Consider the following 19,614-nt stretch of genomic DNA (forward strand, 5'->3'; position numbering starts at 1 on the left):
TAATTAACTAGACGGGGGAGAAGTCCTTTCAAAGGGTGCACATGCTTTGAATCATCACAATGTACACATCATGACCTTACAATTTCATTTGTCAATTATAACTCAAATTTAAAAATCAAGAAGTCAAAAATAAAATAAAAAGGACATGGTCTAATTAATTAAAAAGAGAAAGAAAACAAGAAGGGAAGAAAGGAAGAAAGAGGGAAGGGAGGGAAGTTTTTGAGAACCAGGAGGAATCCAGACAGGAACAATGAGACAAGTTTTAAGGAAGCATAGTTTGACTCAATAAGGAGAAAAGTAAAACAATAGGCATAGCAGATGAAAATAAAGTGGGATCCTTTTGGGAACAGTGAGTTCGCCAACATTAGAAGTGTTCAAAAAGAGGCAGGATTCAACCATGACGTGAGGCGTTTTATGACATGACCTTGAAGATCCCTTTAAATCTTGAGATTTTGTTGCTGATAATAACAAAGCAAGAAAACAGTCACTTTTAAAAAGTGAGTAAACTCCCCTAGAAGCATGGCTTTGACCATTTCAGCTTGGTTATATTTCCTCATATGGAGAGAAGGCACACTCACCGCCCTATGCCTACCTCATGGGGATTTGAGAATGGTTAGTCCTAGATAAGATTTGAAGCCCTCCCCCCTTGAGCTCTTCTCCCCACAGAAGATGAGGGTTGATTCTTATCTCTGTTACCTCATTCCGCATGAACCTTCAAAGGACGAGTCATTACCAGAAATCTGGATTTTCCTGCAGAATCTCTAGTCCTTTCATTACCGGGCTTGGTGGCAAGGTTTATTAGCAGAAGCAGGACTGTGTGTTTGGTCATGTTCCCCCAGAATAATCTGGAGGCACCTGCATGGCCAGAGGATGGAGGTTCCCAGTCAGGAGATCCCCTTGGCTGGCTGGGGAAGGTGGTCCCAAGAGCTGGAAGCACTGCAGCCTGTCAGAAAGAGAGTTCTGATGTGGAGAGACCCAGAGACCGTGACATTCCCCTCAAGAGCAGAAGTAGAGAGACCGCCCTGTGGAGACACACACACACACACACACACACACACACACACACACACACACTCACACAGTGTTAGACAGGAGGAGGTAAGAGACAGACAATGACAGACACAAGAACACAGAGACAGAAGAATAAGGCAGAGAGAAAGCAAGAGCCAGACAGAGAGAAGAGGTGAATGTGATGCATAAAACAGGGTAAAAGATTGGAAGAAGACACAGGTGTTGGGGGGCGGTAACAGAAGAAGACAGATCGCTCAAGGGAGACTGAAATGAAGAAAAAATATTTGGGTACACGTTATGGTTTCCTTTTTTGAGTAAACAGGTGCAGTTTTGCAGAGGGTCTCCAGGCGGATATCTGGAGCTTCTACGTGTCCCCAGGGAAGAGGCAGATATGAAAAGAGTCCGTGAAGTGAGACTTAAATAGAAACTTCGGGCAGCTGAGCAGGGCAGCCTGTGACACCGAGCACTATTGTCTCGAGCAAAATCTAGTTCCAAAGAGGCTACAGAGAACCCACTGGACGAGGCAAATCTGACCCTTTGGAAAGCAGTGGGTCCCACCCTAGCCATCCCAGCGGTCTTTTGCTCAGTGAGCCATGATGTTCACAACAATATATGACAGTCTGGTGACTCAAAATACCAACCCCCAGGAGAATAAAGTCCAGGCCATTATCAGTAATTTTCCTAAAATGTGTACTGTGCTTGAAAACATCTAGATATTTTGTTGATTTTTTTCCCCCCCGTTTTTGTCAGTTTTGTAGAGTTCCTTAGCTGGGTGTGGAGTTCTGGACAGGTGTTGTAAGCTGTGCATATGTGTACATAACTACAGAGCTAAAGCTGAGATTTGGCCCTGGGCCAGAGTGTATCCTAAAACAGATATGACTTGTGAAATGCTTATTACAAAACACAAAAAATCCTCAAAATGAAACAAATTTTAAGTCACAGTAATTTAAGTTTGTATGTACATATATACATATATTATATAGACTGTATTTTTTCTGAGCTGAGACCTAGTGCTCAAAAGAATGAGAAGACAAATGCAAATAACATAGATAAATAGAAAAATGTGTACGTGACTGTCAAGTTGGGGGTGGTGAGAAGGAAGGAGGTGGAAGGAGAAAGAATGGGAGAGAGAAAAGGAAAGAGAAATCAAGGATTCACGGAGATTGTTAGAGGATAAATGACATCAGGTAGAGGGGCAGTGAAGACCTGCAGGAGGTGGAAAAAGGGGAAGTTTTTCAGGCTCTTATGTATCAGGGGCAGAGGGAATATAAGACAGGGGTTGGTTCCATCTGAGCTAGAGACAATTCTGTAATTCTGTGTGTGTGTTTGTGTGCGCACCTGAGCGTGCATCTCCCCATAAAGGCTGTGGGAGGGATGAGAGGTCTTCTAGATCTGTGGCAGAGAGAGCAGAGAATGTAACAACTGTGGCAAACTGTACTCACACCCTGTCTGGGCTCTCAGCTGGATATCCCTGGGGTCTGCGCCGCAGGACCCGTGGATGCTGATCTTGTGACACAGCTGGATTTCACACAGGGCAGATGGAGCCATCAGGTGGTCAATATTCTGGACTCAAGACATAATCAGAAGGTAAGAGAACACCCTTGCTCTGTTTCAGAGAAGATCTCAGTGCAAGATCGCACATAATTTAAGTGGCTCCCTAAAGCCCCTCAGAGCCAGGCATTATGAAGAAGTGAGACAGGCCCATGAAAAATAATGCATGGGGGTCCCGCACTGCATGGGGGGGTCTCATTCTGTGTAAAGGGGGAGAGATCTTTGGATACTCCTTGATGTTACAGTATGAGAATATGGGTTGAATCATCGAATTTTCCTGAAGATGCCAGAAATCTGGATTTTTCTGCAGAATCTCTAGTCCTTTCAACGTGGGCAATTGTATCAAAATAAGTTGGTGGGCTGTATTTTACCTATGGGTTGCCAGTTCACAACTCTCATTCCGAGGCAGGAATCGGTTTGACTCAACTAAATGAAATATGAAGATTTAGACCTGTAATAACCTCAGAAATGCATTATCCCTGTTCTTTTGGCAGGCGGAGAGGAAATGGAAGGCCCAGACTGGGTTAGCAGCTAACCTAAACTCACACAGTAAATTTGTCAAAAACCTTGAGACCAAAAATCTCAGGTCTCCCAATCTCATATAGAGTATTGTTTGTACCATACCTCACCATAGTAGTTAACCATTGCTGCATAACAAATGACCCCAAAACTTATTTTAAATTTAATTTAATTTAGTTTTTTATACAGCAGGCTCTTATTAGTTATCTATTTTATACGTATCAGTGTACACATGTCAATCCCAATCTCCCAGTTCATCCCACCACCAGCCCACCACTTTCCCCCCTTGGTGTCCATACGTTTGTTCTCTACATCTGTAACTGACCCCAAAACTTAATGGCTGAAAACAACAGACATTGTCTCACAATTTCTGTGCATTGTGAAATGCTTAGCTGGGCGCTTCCGGATCAAGGCACTCATGACGTTGCAGACAGGCTGTCAGCCAGCCTGCAGTTCCATTGGAAAGCTCACTTCTCTAAGTTCACTCGGGGACTTGTTGGCAGGAGCTGGTGCCTCGCAGGCTGTTAGATTAAGGGTCTCAGTTCCCCACTGGCTGTTGACCAAAAGTCTTCCTCGGCTCCTCGACACATGGGCCTCTCTGTAGGGCAGCTCAAAACACAGCACCTGGCTTCCCTTGGCATCAGCAAGTAAGAGAGCAAGTGGGAACCCAAAACTGAGCCCACACTCTTTTTATAGCCTAATCTCAGGAGTGGCGTCCATCACTTCTGCCACATTCTGTTTGTTAGAAGTGAGTCAGTGAGGCCAGCCCACAAGCAAAAAGAGAGAGTTGCACAGGCACATGAACTCTAGTAAGGTAGGTGTCATCTGAGGTCACCTTAGAGGCTGCCTACACACTCGTTATCTTACAAGTACATGCCAGGGGCCAGCAAGCCATGGCCCACTGGCTAAATCCAGCTGCTACCTGTTTTCATAAATAAAGTTTTATGGAACAAAGCCACGCCCATGTGTTTATGTATTATTTATGACTACTTTTGCACTTACACCTACAGAGTTGTGTGGTTGCAACAGAAAGCATATGACCAGCAAAGCCTAAAAGTATGTATTGTCTAGTCTTTTACAGAAAATGTTTTCTGGTTTCTGATGTATGCAATCATAAGACATTTTTTTTTTAAAGATGGAAGATTGAGGTGGAGATGCCAAATTCATCACTTGATTGAATTTCTCTTGGTGCTCTGGCATTGTAAATGTCACGGTGGTAGTTCCATAGGACAGTTATCTGGGAAATCTCAAAACAGCTCTGTGGTCTGGGTTGAGTGGGTAAGATATAGCTTCAATTCCCCAAATCCTCTTCTGTTCATTCTCCACCACATATGGTCATTCACCTTTCCACTGGGAAACCCCACTCTAAAAACCTTTGATGAAAAGACGGATACAAAACATAGTTATAATGACCTCAAGTAGTGGAGTAAATATTTAGCATTATCTGTGAGCCTCATGGACCTGGACTCCAAACTTGAATTTTCCCAACTTATTTCATTTCTCTTAGCCTCAATTTCCTTATCCTTAAAATCCAGATTGTAATACTGACTTCATACTTTTTGTCACAAAAAAATGCTTTACAGCACCAGTTACAGGGCTAGGTACATAACAGTTCAGGAGATGCCAGTCATTATGTGTAAAGCATTTGATGGTTTCCCATTGCTTATTTCAGCAACAGCCAATAGGTTCATTTCAAGTATCAGTTCTGATTATATAAGAGTGCCAGAAGTCCTACATTTTCAAAAATTTTCCCTGGGGTCCTCTTGCCTTTGGATACATTACTTCCTCCACCCCAGCCCCTGGCCCATTGATGAGTTTACTACGTGTCTGTTTTCTAAGAGCCACCTATGCCCTAAAATTCCTGCTCAGAGAAGCAGTCAGCAGACCGTGTAGGCTAGCACCAAGAGCTGCTGTCTGGTGAGTTTTCACTGGGGCTGAGCGTGAAATGCAGTCAAAGAATCTGATTAAAGTGTAGAAGTATAAACAGAAAGTAAAGCGTAATGCACACTTCATTCTTCTTGGGATGAAAACATTGCTGTCAGATAGGTAGGAGGTCTTTAGGGTGACCTTATATAAATTTTTGATGTAATAGCCTTGATTTTGCCCTCAGGAGTCAAGAGATCAGCCCCACTTTTTGGGTGTGATTTTAGACTCTGGGAAAATGCACACAGCATCACATTACCGCTAAGGCTTCAAATTCCTCAAATAGTTTGAGCTTGTTAGAAGGTGTCACATCTTCAGCCTGGCTCTCTCTCCAGAGCATGTCTCCCTTCATGCCTGCCGGGGGTCACCACCTTGACTGTCTCTCCCCATTCATGATACCACCATCTACCTGTCCCCTGAACAGAACACTGGCGGTCTTCCTAGCCTGCTTCCTCTCACTCTTAATTCCTTCTCTCACGCTCAATCGTACCAACTTTGGATTCTACCTTCTGGCTGGTTCTCGCTCTCAAGTCTCTCTCTTTATCCCATTGTTTTGGGAACTAAAGAGCCCTCACTTCAGCTCTTGGTCTCCTGACCTTTAGCCTCATAATCCTCTAACCCACCCTCCAAATTATATTTGCTGTAAATTTTTTGCTAAATTATAAATTCATTCAGATTGTTGTCCTTTGTAAGTCCTTTGTTGACTTTGCATTGCCTGCTGAGGTTCTCTATTTCCTAACTCTTCTGGTATTATTTCTCCTTTATGATATTTTTTTTCTAAGTTTCCTAGTTTGAAAATACCTCCAATTATTCAAAGGATGAAAGCAATGTAGGACATGAATATCTACTTTCTCATTAACACAAGGACACAAGTAAAAAGACACCATCTATTAAAGGTGATAAGAAATGTTCACAAATAGTGATAGTATATGACATTTACTAAGGAGTTTGGCAATAGCTCCAAGTGTAGTACAAAATACGCCCTGCATACATGCAGAGTAGAGAGCAATCACCTTCAGCCAGGGTGGTCGGCATCGTGAGGAGTTGGTATTTGAGCGGGGCTCTGTAGATGGTGCAAACAGTTGTGTGGAATGAATTGACTGGACACACTGATTGAATTTGAGTAATTAGGAAAAGAGACGAATCAGAAAGAATTAAATATATAAAGATGATGGGATACCTTATCTAGCTTCTCTAAGTCTTGGCTTCCTCAACTGTGAAATGCAGATAATTATATTAACCTTATTGAATTATTGCACAATTCAGGTAAAATAAATGCATATAGATTGCTCAGCATGGTGTCTGCATGTAGTCTGTGCTCAATAAATGTCCACTATCATGATGATGATCATCATTATTATCATTGCTATGATAATATTAAATTCTTGAAGATGTTCCCTTTTATGGCCTTGGAGAACAGAAAGAGGAAAAATTCCATAATAAACCAAAGATAGCAATCAAATGACAGGAGGAAATTGGAAAGTGTATGTCTTTTATATAATGTGTTACCATGTCAAATGCCTGTGTCTTTCCACCATTAGTGAAGGGCACAGAGCCCAGAGACTAAATATTGTTTATCTATGTATCTGTCAAGGCACCAGGTCCCAAGGTCCTAATATAGAGTAACTATCCACAAAGTTTTTTGGATGTTGAGTTGAAGTAGAGGGACAGGTTTCAAGATTGAAAGTAGCCCCACAAGTCACATGTCGCAAAGAGATCAAATCAAATGATTACTGGCAAAGAAGCATTGGATTGGAGATGTCAAAGTCATTGTTGAACTTGGAGAGAGTGCCTTTGATGTTTTCTTGAGACAGATGCCGGGAAGCAATAAACTGAGGACCAATGGGTTGAGGGAATATACACTGGTATAGACCACTCTTGAGAAATTTGATAATAAATGAGCAAAGAGAGTGAAGTAATGGTTTGAGGGGAAAAAAGGGTTAAGGAGAGGTTATTTTTAAGTAGAGAATTAAGTGTGATTGTGGGCCATAACAAAGGAGCTGGTAGAGAAAGAGAGGGTAAGAAAGTGGCGTGAGAGAGAAAGAGGATAAATAATGGTATATGGTTAAAAGAGGTGGATTCTAAAGGTATAGAGAGAAGAGCCTCGGAAAAGAGAAATACTCCCTCTAGAACAGAAAGAAAGAAGCAAGAACAGTAAAAATATACAAATTTGAGGGAGAGCCTGGAACATGGAGATTCACTGGGGAGAGTTGGCTCCTGTATCCTCCATTCCCTTAAGTTAAAAATACTTGGTGAGAGAAAGAATTAATTTTTAGAGCCCTGCATATGTCTTTTACATCTTTGCTTAATTTGTGTACTCTAAACCATCAGGGTACCTTCTTCCTCAAAAAAAGATATCATCAGGTGTCTAAGCTACAAAGAGAAATATAGGGAATAGCCAAAAAAATTTTTAAGCTGTATTAATTCAGGAGACATTTCTCCCCCTGGCAGGAGTCAACCTGGGTGTGTCCAGAAATGAAGAGTCTACCCTTTAAGCTCCAGCCTGAGTATAATATGAACGTTCATTCAGCGAACCCAAGGTCTTTTCTGCGGTGAACTCTTCCCTTCCCTTCCAGCAGACACAAAGTAGACAAGGGTTCACCATTGAAGACAATACAAGCTTCTTCCTCTTCCCTCCTGAGAGGTTCTGTTCCCCATGCAGTGGCTCTCATTTTTTTTCTTGTTCTTCTTGTAATATTCTTAGGCAACATCAAGTAAGCATGGTCCTCACTTGAAGCAAAGTCAGGGAGGGTAATTTGAGAGAACTTGGACTTGTGACCCAAGTAGCACCCGAGAGGAGTGCTCTATGCAGAGTTGGAGCAGAATATGGACACAGAATCACTTTGCCAGTTTATTCGCCCTTTACCAAAGCTAAGAAGTGTCTCTGTGTCTGCTGGACCCATGAGTAAAATCCTGAGGGATAGTCCGTCATCAAGGCAATGGTGAGGCATCAATGGATCTGGCTGGCTTAGAGTGGTCCACGTTCAGAGGAGTGGGAAATGACTGTATGAAGGTAAGACATGGTGGGTGCGGAGAACCTTGAAAAGAAACCTTAGTGATGTAGCCAAAGAGGATCTTAAGCATCACCTCTTCAAATTATTTTATTTTTCATATAAAGAAATGAGGACTAGAAATGGCAATGTAGGGTGATTTTAGTATTTGGACAATACAGAGTCTTAGTGACTCTCAGTGAGAGACCACTGAGAAGATACGCCCATGGCCTTCCTCAACAGTCTTTGAATCTTAATTCAAAGCTCCTGGGTGGAGAAAACAGGCACACTGCCTCCACTGAGAGCTCTTCCCTCTGGACGATGTCTAGTTGCGCTGAGAACCACTTTGCTGCTGAGGTGTGGAGGAATAGGACAGAGTGGCTGAGATCCAGCCAAGGTCCCTGGCATCAGTGGCCTATCTCACGATGGCCACGCTCCTGGAGTCATTGATAGACACCACTTGGAGGTAGATTATGTAAATGGTCTTTAAAACACAAAGATTTTTGGAAGAGTTACCACCAGGCTCATTGGCCCAATTGTAAGCATGGCTTTCTCAGCCCTTCTCCTCGGTCTTTATGGAAGGAGATGTTGGAGAGGTCAGCATTTTATTTAATGATTTTATTTTATTTCGTTTTTAACATTTATTTATTTATTTCTGGCAGCATTGGGTCTTTGTTGCTGCAAGCGGGCTTTCTCTAGTTGCAGTGAGCGGGGGCTACTCTTCCTTGTGGAGCACGGGCTCTAGGGGCGTGGGCTTCAGTAGTTGTGGCACGTGGGCTTCAGTAGTTGTGGCACATGGGCTTTAGTAGTTGTGGCACGTGGGCTTTAGTAGTTGTGGCTCACGGGCTCTAGAGCACAGGCTCGGTAGTTGTGGCACACGGGATTTGTTGCTCCGCGGAATGTGGGATCTTCCCAGACCAGGACTCAAACCTGTGTCCCCTGCATTGGTAGGCGGGTTCTTAACCACTGCGCCACCAGGGAAGTCCAAGTTCAGCATTTTAGATCATTTAAATCTTAGATCTACAGCTTGGTGCTTTGTGACCACCTAGAGGGGTGGGATAGGGAGGATGGGAGGGAGACGCAAGAGAGAGGAGATATGGGGACATATGTATATGTTTCACCTTGTTATAAAGCAGAAACGAACACACCATTGTAAAGCAATTATACTCCAATAAAGATGTTAAAAAAAAATCTTAGATCTAATTTTTCATGAATTCTTGTCATCACCCCCACTACCAAATCAATGCAGACTTGTCCCCATGCTTGTCCGCTTGGCTAGACTAGACGGTTCACTGTTCCCTAACTTGCCCTGTTTCCCCACCATGTGCTCTGGCTCCTGGGGTGAACAGTTGTGTCTCTGACTCTGTTCCACCTGATCAACCAGATCATGAGTCCATGACTCATGGTGAGCCAGGCATCCCTCACGCCCACACTTGCCTGTTCTTTGCACTTCCTCCCTTCACCTTTCTATCGATATTTCCTCTATTTTTTTTGCACAGTGGATGGAGCAAAATGTCAAATAAAATGTTCACAATTCAAGAGTATTTTCAGGACGCTAAAGGGTCAACAATGTTTGCTCATGCCTGGGAGATGCAAAAATGCCAAGAATACTTGCTGCCTGAAGATGATATAAAGTATTAGTCCACACCCAGGGGGTTTGGTGGAGACAGCTCAGTCACCTAGTGTGAAATACAGCCTTTGCTTTCCTGGCCCAAGTCCCCATGTTGAAATGTAGCTTTCTGACTTGGGTTTGAAGGGAAGACCGTATCTTTTAAAGCAGGAATAAAGGCTCAGATGCCTACAGGAAATATGCAAATATATTAATGTATGAAGCAGGGGAATAAGACTAAGTGGTAAGCTGATTTTTAAGCCTCTGTGGAGACAAAACAAAATACCTCCATAGATGGCCCCAAACTAAAAGCCTACAGTTTGCCACCCTTCCAGAAGAAAAGGCAGTCTATGGTTACATAGTTAAGGAAAGGTTTTGTCTCTCCTGTTTTCTTGCTTACATTCTTCTGGAGAAAAATAATTAAGCTAAAATAACAGTGATAACTTGGAATTCTAGAAGTTGCCTCACCTACAATGGGAAGCACACAATTGTGAGAATGTGTAAACAAAGGGCCACAATTAGTTGGTAGCAACCAGCAACTCTATACCATCGTCTCAAAGCTTCCACTTTATGCTAAATCTTAAGATGCTGCTAAAGTAGACAGGAGGGCAGTGTGTAGCAAAGTATCATTCTAGCTGCTGACAATGTAGTATTGGCACCAGAAGGGGAAGAATGAACAGAACTTTAATAGTGTTATGATTTACAGCATGGACTTGGAAGACGGTCAAAATCCAACAAGGGAAATTGAAGTAAATATAAGAATCTCAAATGGGAGGAGTTTAATATGGACAACTGGTTATAGAGGTGATAGGAGAGCTGAGAAATCAAAGCTATGGTGAGTCACCTCAGCATTTGCAACAGCAGAAAGGCACTACTATCCCTGGGGCTAGAGGAACAAAGACAGGAAGGAGGTAACCTTCCCAAAGCCTGGGATATGGACTGCACAGCAGAAGCTGGGGTCGTGGTGGACCTGCCTGTGGAAGCCAGGCCCATGGATGAAGTAGCTTTCTGGTTGAAATTGAAAGCACAGAGGAGATGCCTTCTGAAGTTCATGAAGATAAATATCTCGACTTCTCACCAATTCCTGCCTTCTCATCTTCTACCAGTGCATCCCTTTGGCAAATCTACATGGTGCCTGGAGGGCAGGAGTGGCTGGGAAATGTACACAGTTCCCTACAGCTCAGGGCACTGCCATTTACTAGCTGGCTGGCCTCGGGAAAGTCACTCAGCCTCTCTGAGCCTCAGTTTCCTCATCTGTAAAATGGGATAATGCATATCCTTGCCTATATAACTTAAATAACGGTGGTCATGACAAGATTAAAATGGCTGCAAAGGAGAGCGGCTGAGTCACACTTAGACTGTGTGAAGATAAAGAAGAGTGGAAATCCTGCAAGGGAACCCATGCCACAACCTTTGCTCTACCTTGTTATTGCTAACCAGACCTCATTGGTTATTCTTCCCCAGACCACATGCGTGATCCGTGGTAATTTGCAGCTTACAAGTCAACTTTATATCATTAACTCAGGGCTTTCACTGTGGACTAAACAGGACATTGCTTACTCTCTGTGCTTTACTGCTGAGGTACAGATGCTCAAAGAGCTTAAGGAATTTATTCAGGTAAACCCAAATAATAAATCGTAGAGCTGAGAGTTAAATGGGAACGTCTCACTCCAACCTGGAGCTCTGCCCCCCACATAGTACTGCCCCTGGACCAAAAACTTCGATCAACCAAATCTCTGCTCCATATTTTAAAACCAGAGTTTAAAATAAAGGATTAGAGGAGATGAGAGGAAAGTCTGACAGGAGTGAAAATAGTTGAATTACTCAAGTCTCTCCTCTCTCCACCTAATCAACATAGAAAAATGCTGAATCACAGCAGGGAGAAAGCCCAGCACATTCAGTCAGCAGGGTCTGCACCTCCAAGCCCTGTGAGTCAAGGCCCTCTCGGCCTGGGGAGTCTCTCCTGCTCTTGTCAATGTCAGACTCATGGGCGTGTGTGAATTATTCAACGGTAAACGTGTAACTGCTATTGCTTGAGAGGCCAAAAGTATTGGTGACATAAAAAAAGCTATAATAAGTCAAAAAGAAGGCAAATCAGAGTTACCAGTGGCTCCCCAGGGCAGAGAAGTGAAGAAGAGTCTCACTCTCCTATTGTTGGAATTTTTACCACAAATAAGCGTAACTTTTATAAACATCTTAAAATACAGACATGTTCCTCAAACTTCATTTTGCGAGTGGGGTGAATACCACTGCCATGGCCCACTCCGCAGTCCCCAGCTTCCAAATTAGCTGACAAGAAAAAGAGGCTTGGGGGCTTCCCTGGTGGCGCAGTGGTTGACAATCTGCCTGCCAATGCAGGGGACACGGGTTCGAGCCCTGGTCCGGGAAGATCCCACATGCCGTGGAGCAACTGGGCCCGTGAGCCACAACTACTGAGCTTGCGTGTCTGGAGCCTGTGCTCCGCAACAAGAGAGGCCGCGATAGTGAGAGGCCCGCGCACCACGATGAAGAGTGGTCCCCGCCCGCCGCAACTAGAGAAAGCCCTCGCACAGAAAACGGAGACCCAACACAGCCAAAAAAATTAATTAATTAATTAAAAAAAAAAAAAGGCAGATGCTTGCTTTAAAAAAAAAAGAAAAAAGAAAAAGTGGCTTTCACTCCCAAAGAACCTCTTATGAAATAGTGGTGTTGCCTTAGAAAGCCCTCCCTGCTTTGAAGGGACAGGTTAGACCCTGGGTTCACCGTGGAGGTCTGCTCTCCAAGTGGAAAAGTAAGTCCTCACCGGTAACCAGAGCTCTGAGGACTCCAGCCCCGCGCCTGGGCGGAGAGCTGGTCCTAATTCTCTATGGCAACCCAGCAGCCATCACTTTTACCCCCTGTGAGGCCAAGTGAGACACTTTACCCAGTCAGCACCTGCCGCCCAGAATTAATCTCCTTCCCCAGTGAAACATGTCTGCATTGGGGAATCAAATTAGTGCAGCCACTGTGGAAAACGGTATGGAGGTTTCTCAAAAAAACTAAAAATAGAACTACCATATGACCCGGCAATTCCATTCCTGGGTATATATTCAAAAAAAACGAAAACCACTAATTTGAGAAGATACATACACCCCAGTGTTCATAGCAGCATTATTTACAATTGCCAAGACTTGGAAGCAACCTAAGTGTCCATCAACAGATGAATGGACAAGGATGATGTGGTATGTGTATATAATGGAATACTACTCAGTCATGAAAAGAACAAAATAATGCCATTTGCAGCTACATGGATGGACTTGGAGGATATTATGCTAAGTGAAATAAGTCAGACAGAGAAAGACAAATACTCTACAATATTGCTTATTTGTGGAATCTAAAAAATACGACAAACTAGTGAATATAACAGAAAAGAAGCAGACTCACAGATATAAAGAACAAACTAGTAGTTACCAGTGGGGAGAGGGAAGGGGGAGGGGCAATATAGGGAGAGGGGAGTAAGAGGTACAAACTATTATGTATAAAATAAGCTACAAGGATATATTGTACAATACGGGGAATATAGCCAATATTTTATATTAACAACATTATAATACAGGGAATATAGCCAGTATTTATTTTTTTAAAGTGTGACTCACTATACTATATACCTGTAACATATAATATTGTACATCAACTATACTTCAACTAATTAACTAATTAAAATAAAAATGTCTACTTTGTCTCAAATCCTGAACTGATGAGGGAAGTTAGATTTTAAAAATATGAAGTGTCTATAGCTCCAAACTCTTCTTAAATCTGCTATCCAAACTTGCCTTTCAGCATGAATTACCTTTCTTCTACATTTCTACAGCCTTGTGCTTGAACCCTTATTATGGCCCTTATTAAAATCCATTCTCTATGGTTTATTTGACACTATGCCCGTCTACATGGGAGTTCCCTGAGAGAAAGCGCCAGAACTGGCCCCTCTTTGTATTTTACCCCTTCTATCCCCTCACCTACCCCAAGCACATGGTACTTTATCTATAGTGGGAGTTCAGAATTTGCGTACAGAATCCGATAGGTACAACAGGATCCTGAACCCACAGTCCTAGATCTAAGACACCCCAGAACCCTGGTGGGCCCATTACAGTTGCTTTCACACAAAGCAACAGCCAACCAACACCATGATGATTTCAGCTTCCAAGGAAATAATCTATCGAGTATAACCCACTGATTGGATTTCTTAACAGTTAAGCCTAATAATTTTTTTAAAAAGCAGTTGGCCCCCTAAATATTGAATCTCTATCCAGTGGAAATCACCTGACCCCTGGACTTCCTTGAATGCTCATGACACAGGAGTAACCAGAGGTCGTAAATGTATCTTCCGAAGCCCCTCATTTGTATAGGGAGTGTCACCAATGAGGAGATGTCAGTCCATCAAATGTATCACCTCAACATCCGCTTTCTCTGATAAAGGAAAATGAGACACCTTCCTGACTCATGATTTGGTAGTGTTCAGACAACAATGAAGTATAAGCTGTGTTTCACCCAAGGTGCAACACCCCGTCACAGGCCAAGGGGCATAAGGGCAGGGTCTCTGGAATGTAGCCCACTTTTCCTCCCTTCCCACACTACTTAAAAGCTGATCCTGTTTCAGAGCAATTTCAGGCGTATCCGTGCAGGCTCAGGGCGTGGCCTAGCCCCAGTTTACACCTAGATTCTGAATATACCAGTCTTGGACTGGACTGATGTGCTTCCCAGTGGCCCTCGGGCTCTCCCAGGACTTTAGGAAGAGGGAAAAGCTTAGAAGGACCACAGTGGAGACAGGTGAGCTCCCAGCTACATGCCCTAGGACTCCGTGCAGGAGCAGACAGGTCTTTCCCACCCGTGCTGACAGCCAGATCTGAGCCAGACCTACACAAGCACCCAGAGCTTACAGGCATCAGGACAGCCCTGTGCCCACATCAAGCTCTGTGTCCCCCTTAGGTTTGTAATTAACTCCTGGGAGGAATGGGCGTGGTCTGCTTTGTAAGATACGTTGGCATGAAGCATCAGGAAATACGTCATATTGTCATAGCTGTAATATTACAGGAATTGCAGCTTTTGAATGCTTCTCCCTGTGGCTGTGGACCTGGAGCCTTTATAAAGCGAACCGGTGCTCCCTCCTGCCCAGTCGCAGCTGCGAAGCCGGCCAGCCATGAGGGTCTACTACCTTCTCTTTGCATTGGTCTTCTTGTTCTTGCTGCCTCTTCCAGGTAAGAGGGGCTGGGAAATGAGAGGGCTGAAAGGATTGAGAATATATAATTCAGAGTCAGCACCCCCCATTCTTCTGGGAATTTTAGACCAAATAGATTTATCGTCTGGGAACTAGACATAACCAATTTTTTTCTTTCTGACAAAGACCATTAAGAACCTTAAAGTAAGTGTCTCGATCTCTTCTGATTTACTCTTAAGAGAAAAACCAGATCACAAAAGCCACCCCTTCTACGTAAGGCTGTTATACCTGCTAATGAGACAGGAAGAAAGTGATGTAAAACTTTAATACCAAGAGGAAAAATTGACAATCTGAGAACAGAAGCACAGACTTCTCTTTTATTAGCTTAGTGGTTGGTGGTAGAGTCTTTTGGCCCCTAGAGAGTCCCGGGGGACCACCGTGGCCCCCGCCTCCCAGGTGTCAGTTCACGAGGGTGTTGCCCGTGGTCATGCCACTTTCTCAGCACCTCGGCGGTTTATGGCTGAGCTGAACCTGTGGACACATTGCTAGTTGCTTAGTCCCACCTTCTACTTTACTCCTGATGGTATAGAAAAAGGAAAAAGAAATAAAAGAAAGGCCACAGATTAGTTATTTGAGGAATTCCAAAAGCCTAGGTCTTGCACTTCCTAAAACCTTCCCGTGCTTTCCATTTCTTCATTGCAGGCAGTGGAGGAATCATAAATATATTACAAAAGTATTATTGCACAATAAGGGGTGGCCGGTGTGCTCTGTTTGGCTGCCTTCCATGGGAGATACCCTCAGGCCGTTGTTCCCAGAGTGGTCGGAAATGCTGCCTAAGGAGAAAATGAAAAATCCAGAAGCACGATGAGAATATTGCCAAGTGTGAAAATGCTCCCTCGAAGTCTGTAGAAGCCAAATCAAATTAAAGATTTTTTACAAAAAAATTAGAAGCCTGATTTTTTTTTTCTTTTAGTTCTGGTTATTGTGTTAGTTGTTACCAAACAGGCGACTTAGAAAGTGCTGGTGACTCACCTTTAATTCAAATAAAGTATAATCTCTAGAGCAATCCACAAGTGGATCTAAACTAGTGTTCCAAGGGTTATCAGATTTTATTCCTCTTTTGCAAATTTTGCACCCCAGTGACACAGGACTCCTTGTTCTTCCTGAAATATTTTCTTCACTTTCTCATCACCCATTTCGAGCTTTCCAGTTCATCTATATGCCATAGCCTCTCCCCTTCAAATCTATGTCTAATTTTTTGCTGATGGCCATTCTGACTGGTGTGAGGTGATATCTCATTGTGCTTTTGATTTGCATTTCTCTAATAATTAGTGATGTTGAGCATCCTTTCATGTGTTTGTTGGCAATCTGTATATCTTCTTTGGAGAAATGTCTATCTAGGTCTTCTGCCCATTTTTGGATTGGCTTGTTTGTTTTCTTGATACTGAGTTGCATGAGCTGCTTGTATATTTTGTAGATTAATCCTTTGGCAGTTGCTTCATTTGCAAATATTTTCTCCCATTCTGAGGGTTGTCTTTTCATCTTGCTTATGACTTCCTTTGCTGTGCAAAAGCTTTTAAGTTGCATTAGGTGCCATTTGTTTTTTTTTTGTTTGTTTTTATTTCCATTTCTTTAGGGGGTGGGTCAAAAAGGATCTTGCTGTGATTTATGTCATAGAGTGTTCTGCCTATGTTTTCCTCTAAGAGTTTTATAGTGTCTAGCCTTACATTTAGGTCTTTAATCCATTTTGAGTTTATTTTTGTGTATGGTGTTAGGGAGTGTTCTAATTTCATTCTTTTACATGTAGCTGTCCAGTTTTCCCAGCACCACTTATTGAAGAGGCTGTCTTTTCTCCATTATATATTCTTGCCTCCTTTATCAAAGATAAGAGGGTGTGGAGAAAAGGGAACCCTCTTGCACTGTTGGTGGGAATGTAAATTGATACAGCCACTATGGAGAACAGTATGGAGGTTCCTTAAAAAACTAAAAATAGAACTACCATATGACCCAGCAATCCCACTACTGGGCATATACCCTGAGAAAACCATAATTCAAAAAGAGACATGTACCACAATGTTCATTGCAGCACTATTTACAATAGCCAGGACATGGAAGCAACCTAAGTGTCCATTGACAGATGAATGGATAAAGAAGATGTGGCACATATATACAATGGAATATTACTCAGCCATAAAAAGAAATGAAATTGAGTTATTTGTAGTGAGGTGGATGGACCTAGAGTCTGTCATACAGAGTGAAGTAAGTCAGAAAGAGAAAAACAAATACCGTATGCTAACACATATATATGGAATCTAAAAAAAAAATGGTCCTGATGAACCTAGGGGCAGGACAGGAATAAAGACGCAGACATAGAGAATGGACTTGAGGACACGGGGAGGGGGAAGGGTAAGCTGGGACGAAGTGAGAGAGTGGCATGGACATATATACGCTACCAAATGTAAAATAGATAGCTAGTGGGAAGCAGCCGCATAGCACAGGGAGATCAGCTCGGTGCTTTGTGACCACCTAGAGGGGTCGGATAAGGAGGGTGGGAGGGAGACGCAAGAGGGAGGAGATATGGGGATATATGTATACGTATAGCTGATTCACTTTGTTATACAGCACAAACTAACGCAACATTGTAAAGCAATTATACTCCAATAAAGATGTTAAAAAAAAAATCTACCTCTGAAACTTCAATGCATCACTCAGGGTTTTTCCCAGGTCCTTCTGAACACTTCACACCTCAGAGAAGTGGGAAGCCTGGCTCTTCCTCAACCGTTCCATTGGTTTTCCTCTCATCCTTGCCTCTGTTCTGGCTGACCTCATGTCTGGCATATAATCTCTCCCCTAGCTTTGTCTCCAAACTTTAACCCACCTCTCAGGGGCCATCTCAAATTCTACCTCCTTCTGGAAAACACAGCTGATTTCCCAAACAAATACAATCTTTCCTCTGACTCACCACAGGGTTCTGACTTAATTGCTCCATCTGAGTCTTGCTTAATTTTTGCATTGTATACATTTGCATATTTCCAATCTCCATATTTGGTTGAAGGATTTTGAAGCGCAAGGACCTTGTCTTAATCACTTCTGGCCTAAGTGTCTTGACATAAAAGCTGCTCAACAAGTGTTTATTGAGTTGAAGTACATTCCAAGGCCTTGGAGCCATTGCTCCAACTAACTATTTAGTGGTCTCTCGAGGTTGATACGGAATGATTCCAGCCAATGGAGTGGGAGGCTCATTGCCTCCCATTCTAGCCCCCAGTCAAGGCACTGGGCTCGTAGGAAGAGGGGAGCGGACACTCAAGGACAAGAGCTTGGACCCCACGATTCATTAAAAAAAAAAAAAGAAAAGAACTGCTACGGGAACCGCCCTCTTACAGTATACAGCTAAGGAACCAGACAAAATGTGTCAAACCACTGTTTCAGACACTGTACACAAACAGTGCAGGACCATGATTGAGGAGAGATGAAAACAAATGAGGTGAAACTTATGAAGTCTCCAGCCTCTACAGGAGACAGATTTCCAGGCTAAAGCACAGAGAGGAAGAACCCAAACAGACCAGCAATTCTTCTGAGTCGAAGAGACTGGGGTCAATGTTCAAACAGCACAGGACATCCTCATTTCCAGGACAGAAAACCAGCAAGGGGCATCAGGATGGGGGTGGAGCTCCTGAGAGTATATGGGAAACCTCTGTACGTTTCATTCAGTTCTAAAACTGCTGTCAAAAAGGAAGTCTATTATTTTCAAATAAGGTAAAAACTTAAAAAATAATAACAACAACAAAATGCTAAGAAAATTCCTGAGCAGCAAACTTGTTCTATATTAAAAAAAAAATTATTCAGGCAGAAGGAAAATGATACCAGATGGAAATTCGGCTCTACATGATGGAATAAAGTGTGATGCTAAGATTCTAGACACTATCTTAAGGAGAGAGATGGTCATTTTGTTAGGGGAACCACTGACTGAAACTGCTCGCCTTGGCCAGGCAGGACAGTAGCCACTTGCATGAGTTATCTTACAACAGGAGGTCCTGTTAAGGAACGCAGAACTAACAAGCTACCAGCAACAGGAAGAATTCGGGAAAGGTCAAAAGGAGAGAGGAGACACCAGTCCATATGTCCTACCAACCCCCAGAATCTTTCTCGTTGGAATCCATCTTGGCCGAATGATGCGTGCGCCACGAGGATGGACCCTGAGGCAGAGTGATTGGCCAGAGACAACCTGGAAACAAACCTCATCACATAAAACCCAAGACTGCGAGCCCTGTGGCAGAGCAGTTCTCCTGGATCCCCTTACCCTGCTGCTCTCCACCCGGGCATCCCTTCCCAATAAAGCCTCCTGCTTTGTCAGCAAATGTGTCTCCTCGGACAATGCACTTCTGAGTGTTAGACAAGAGCCCACTCTCAGGCCCTGGAAGGGGTCCCCCTGATCCTATCTGACTTAGTGTTCTAAACCTTTTTGATATTTTTTTGACAAAACTTCCCAAATCAAATTGTAATGAAGTTTCTTTGACCTCTAGCTAACTTTGGGATGCTTCAAAGGGCCCCTGAAACATCCCAAAGAGAGATATTAAACTAATTAGGTTCATTTGGTATGTTAAATTAGATAGGAGGTGTTGTCAAATGAGTAATAAATCTTTTTAGGTTGTATTGTATGCTAAATGTTACTAATATAGATATTCTAGAAATTATATGGGATTCCTAAAAATGTGATATGTCCTGATAAAATGTTATCAGTCATAATTCTAATTATTATCTTAAAGTGTTACATGTCACGACAGTAATCAAGTTTCTTTGTCAATTGCATTGTAATCAGATTTTAAACGTACCTTCTT

General features: G+C 42.9%; 1 protein-coding gene across 2 annotated transcripts in view; it reads left to right on the forward strand.

The window, feature by feature from the left end:
- LOC309651395 (sperm-associated antigen 11B-like) overlaps positions 1-19,614 on the forward strand; it is a 99,017-nt gene that overhangs the window by 63,998 nt on the left and 15,405 nt on the right. The window contains exons 9-10 of one of the 2 annotated variants that reach the window (XM_082444142.1): positions 2,501-8,017; positions 14,653-14,816. Coding sequence is in view for 1 of the 2 variants with exons in the window: in XM_082444141.1 (XP_082300267.1) it covers positions 14,310-14,388; positions 14,639-14,816 (257 nt within the window). In the remaining variant the exon portion in view is untranslated. Of the gene's footprint in view, positions 1-2,500; positions 8,018-14,283; positions 14,389-14,638; positions 14,817-19,614 lie in introns of those variants that run through there. The other variant, XM_082444141.1, reaches the window with a different exon arrangement.

Source organism: Balaenoptera physalus, assembly GCF_965194825.1.
Source record: "Balaenoptera physalus genome assembly, chromosome: 21".
In the NCBI taxonomy this organism is placed as follows: domain Eukaryota; kingdom Metazoa; phylum Chordata; class Mammalia; order Artiodactyla; family Balaenopteridae; genus Balaenoptera; species Balaenoptera physalus.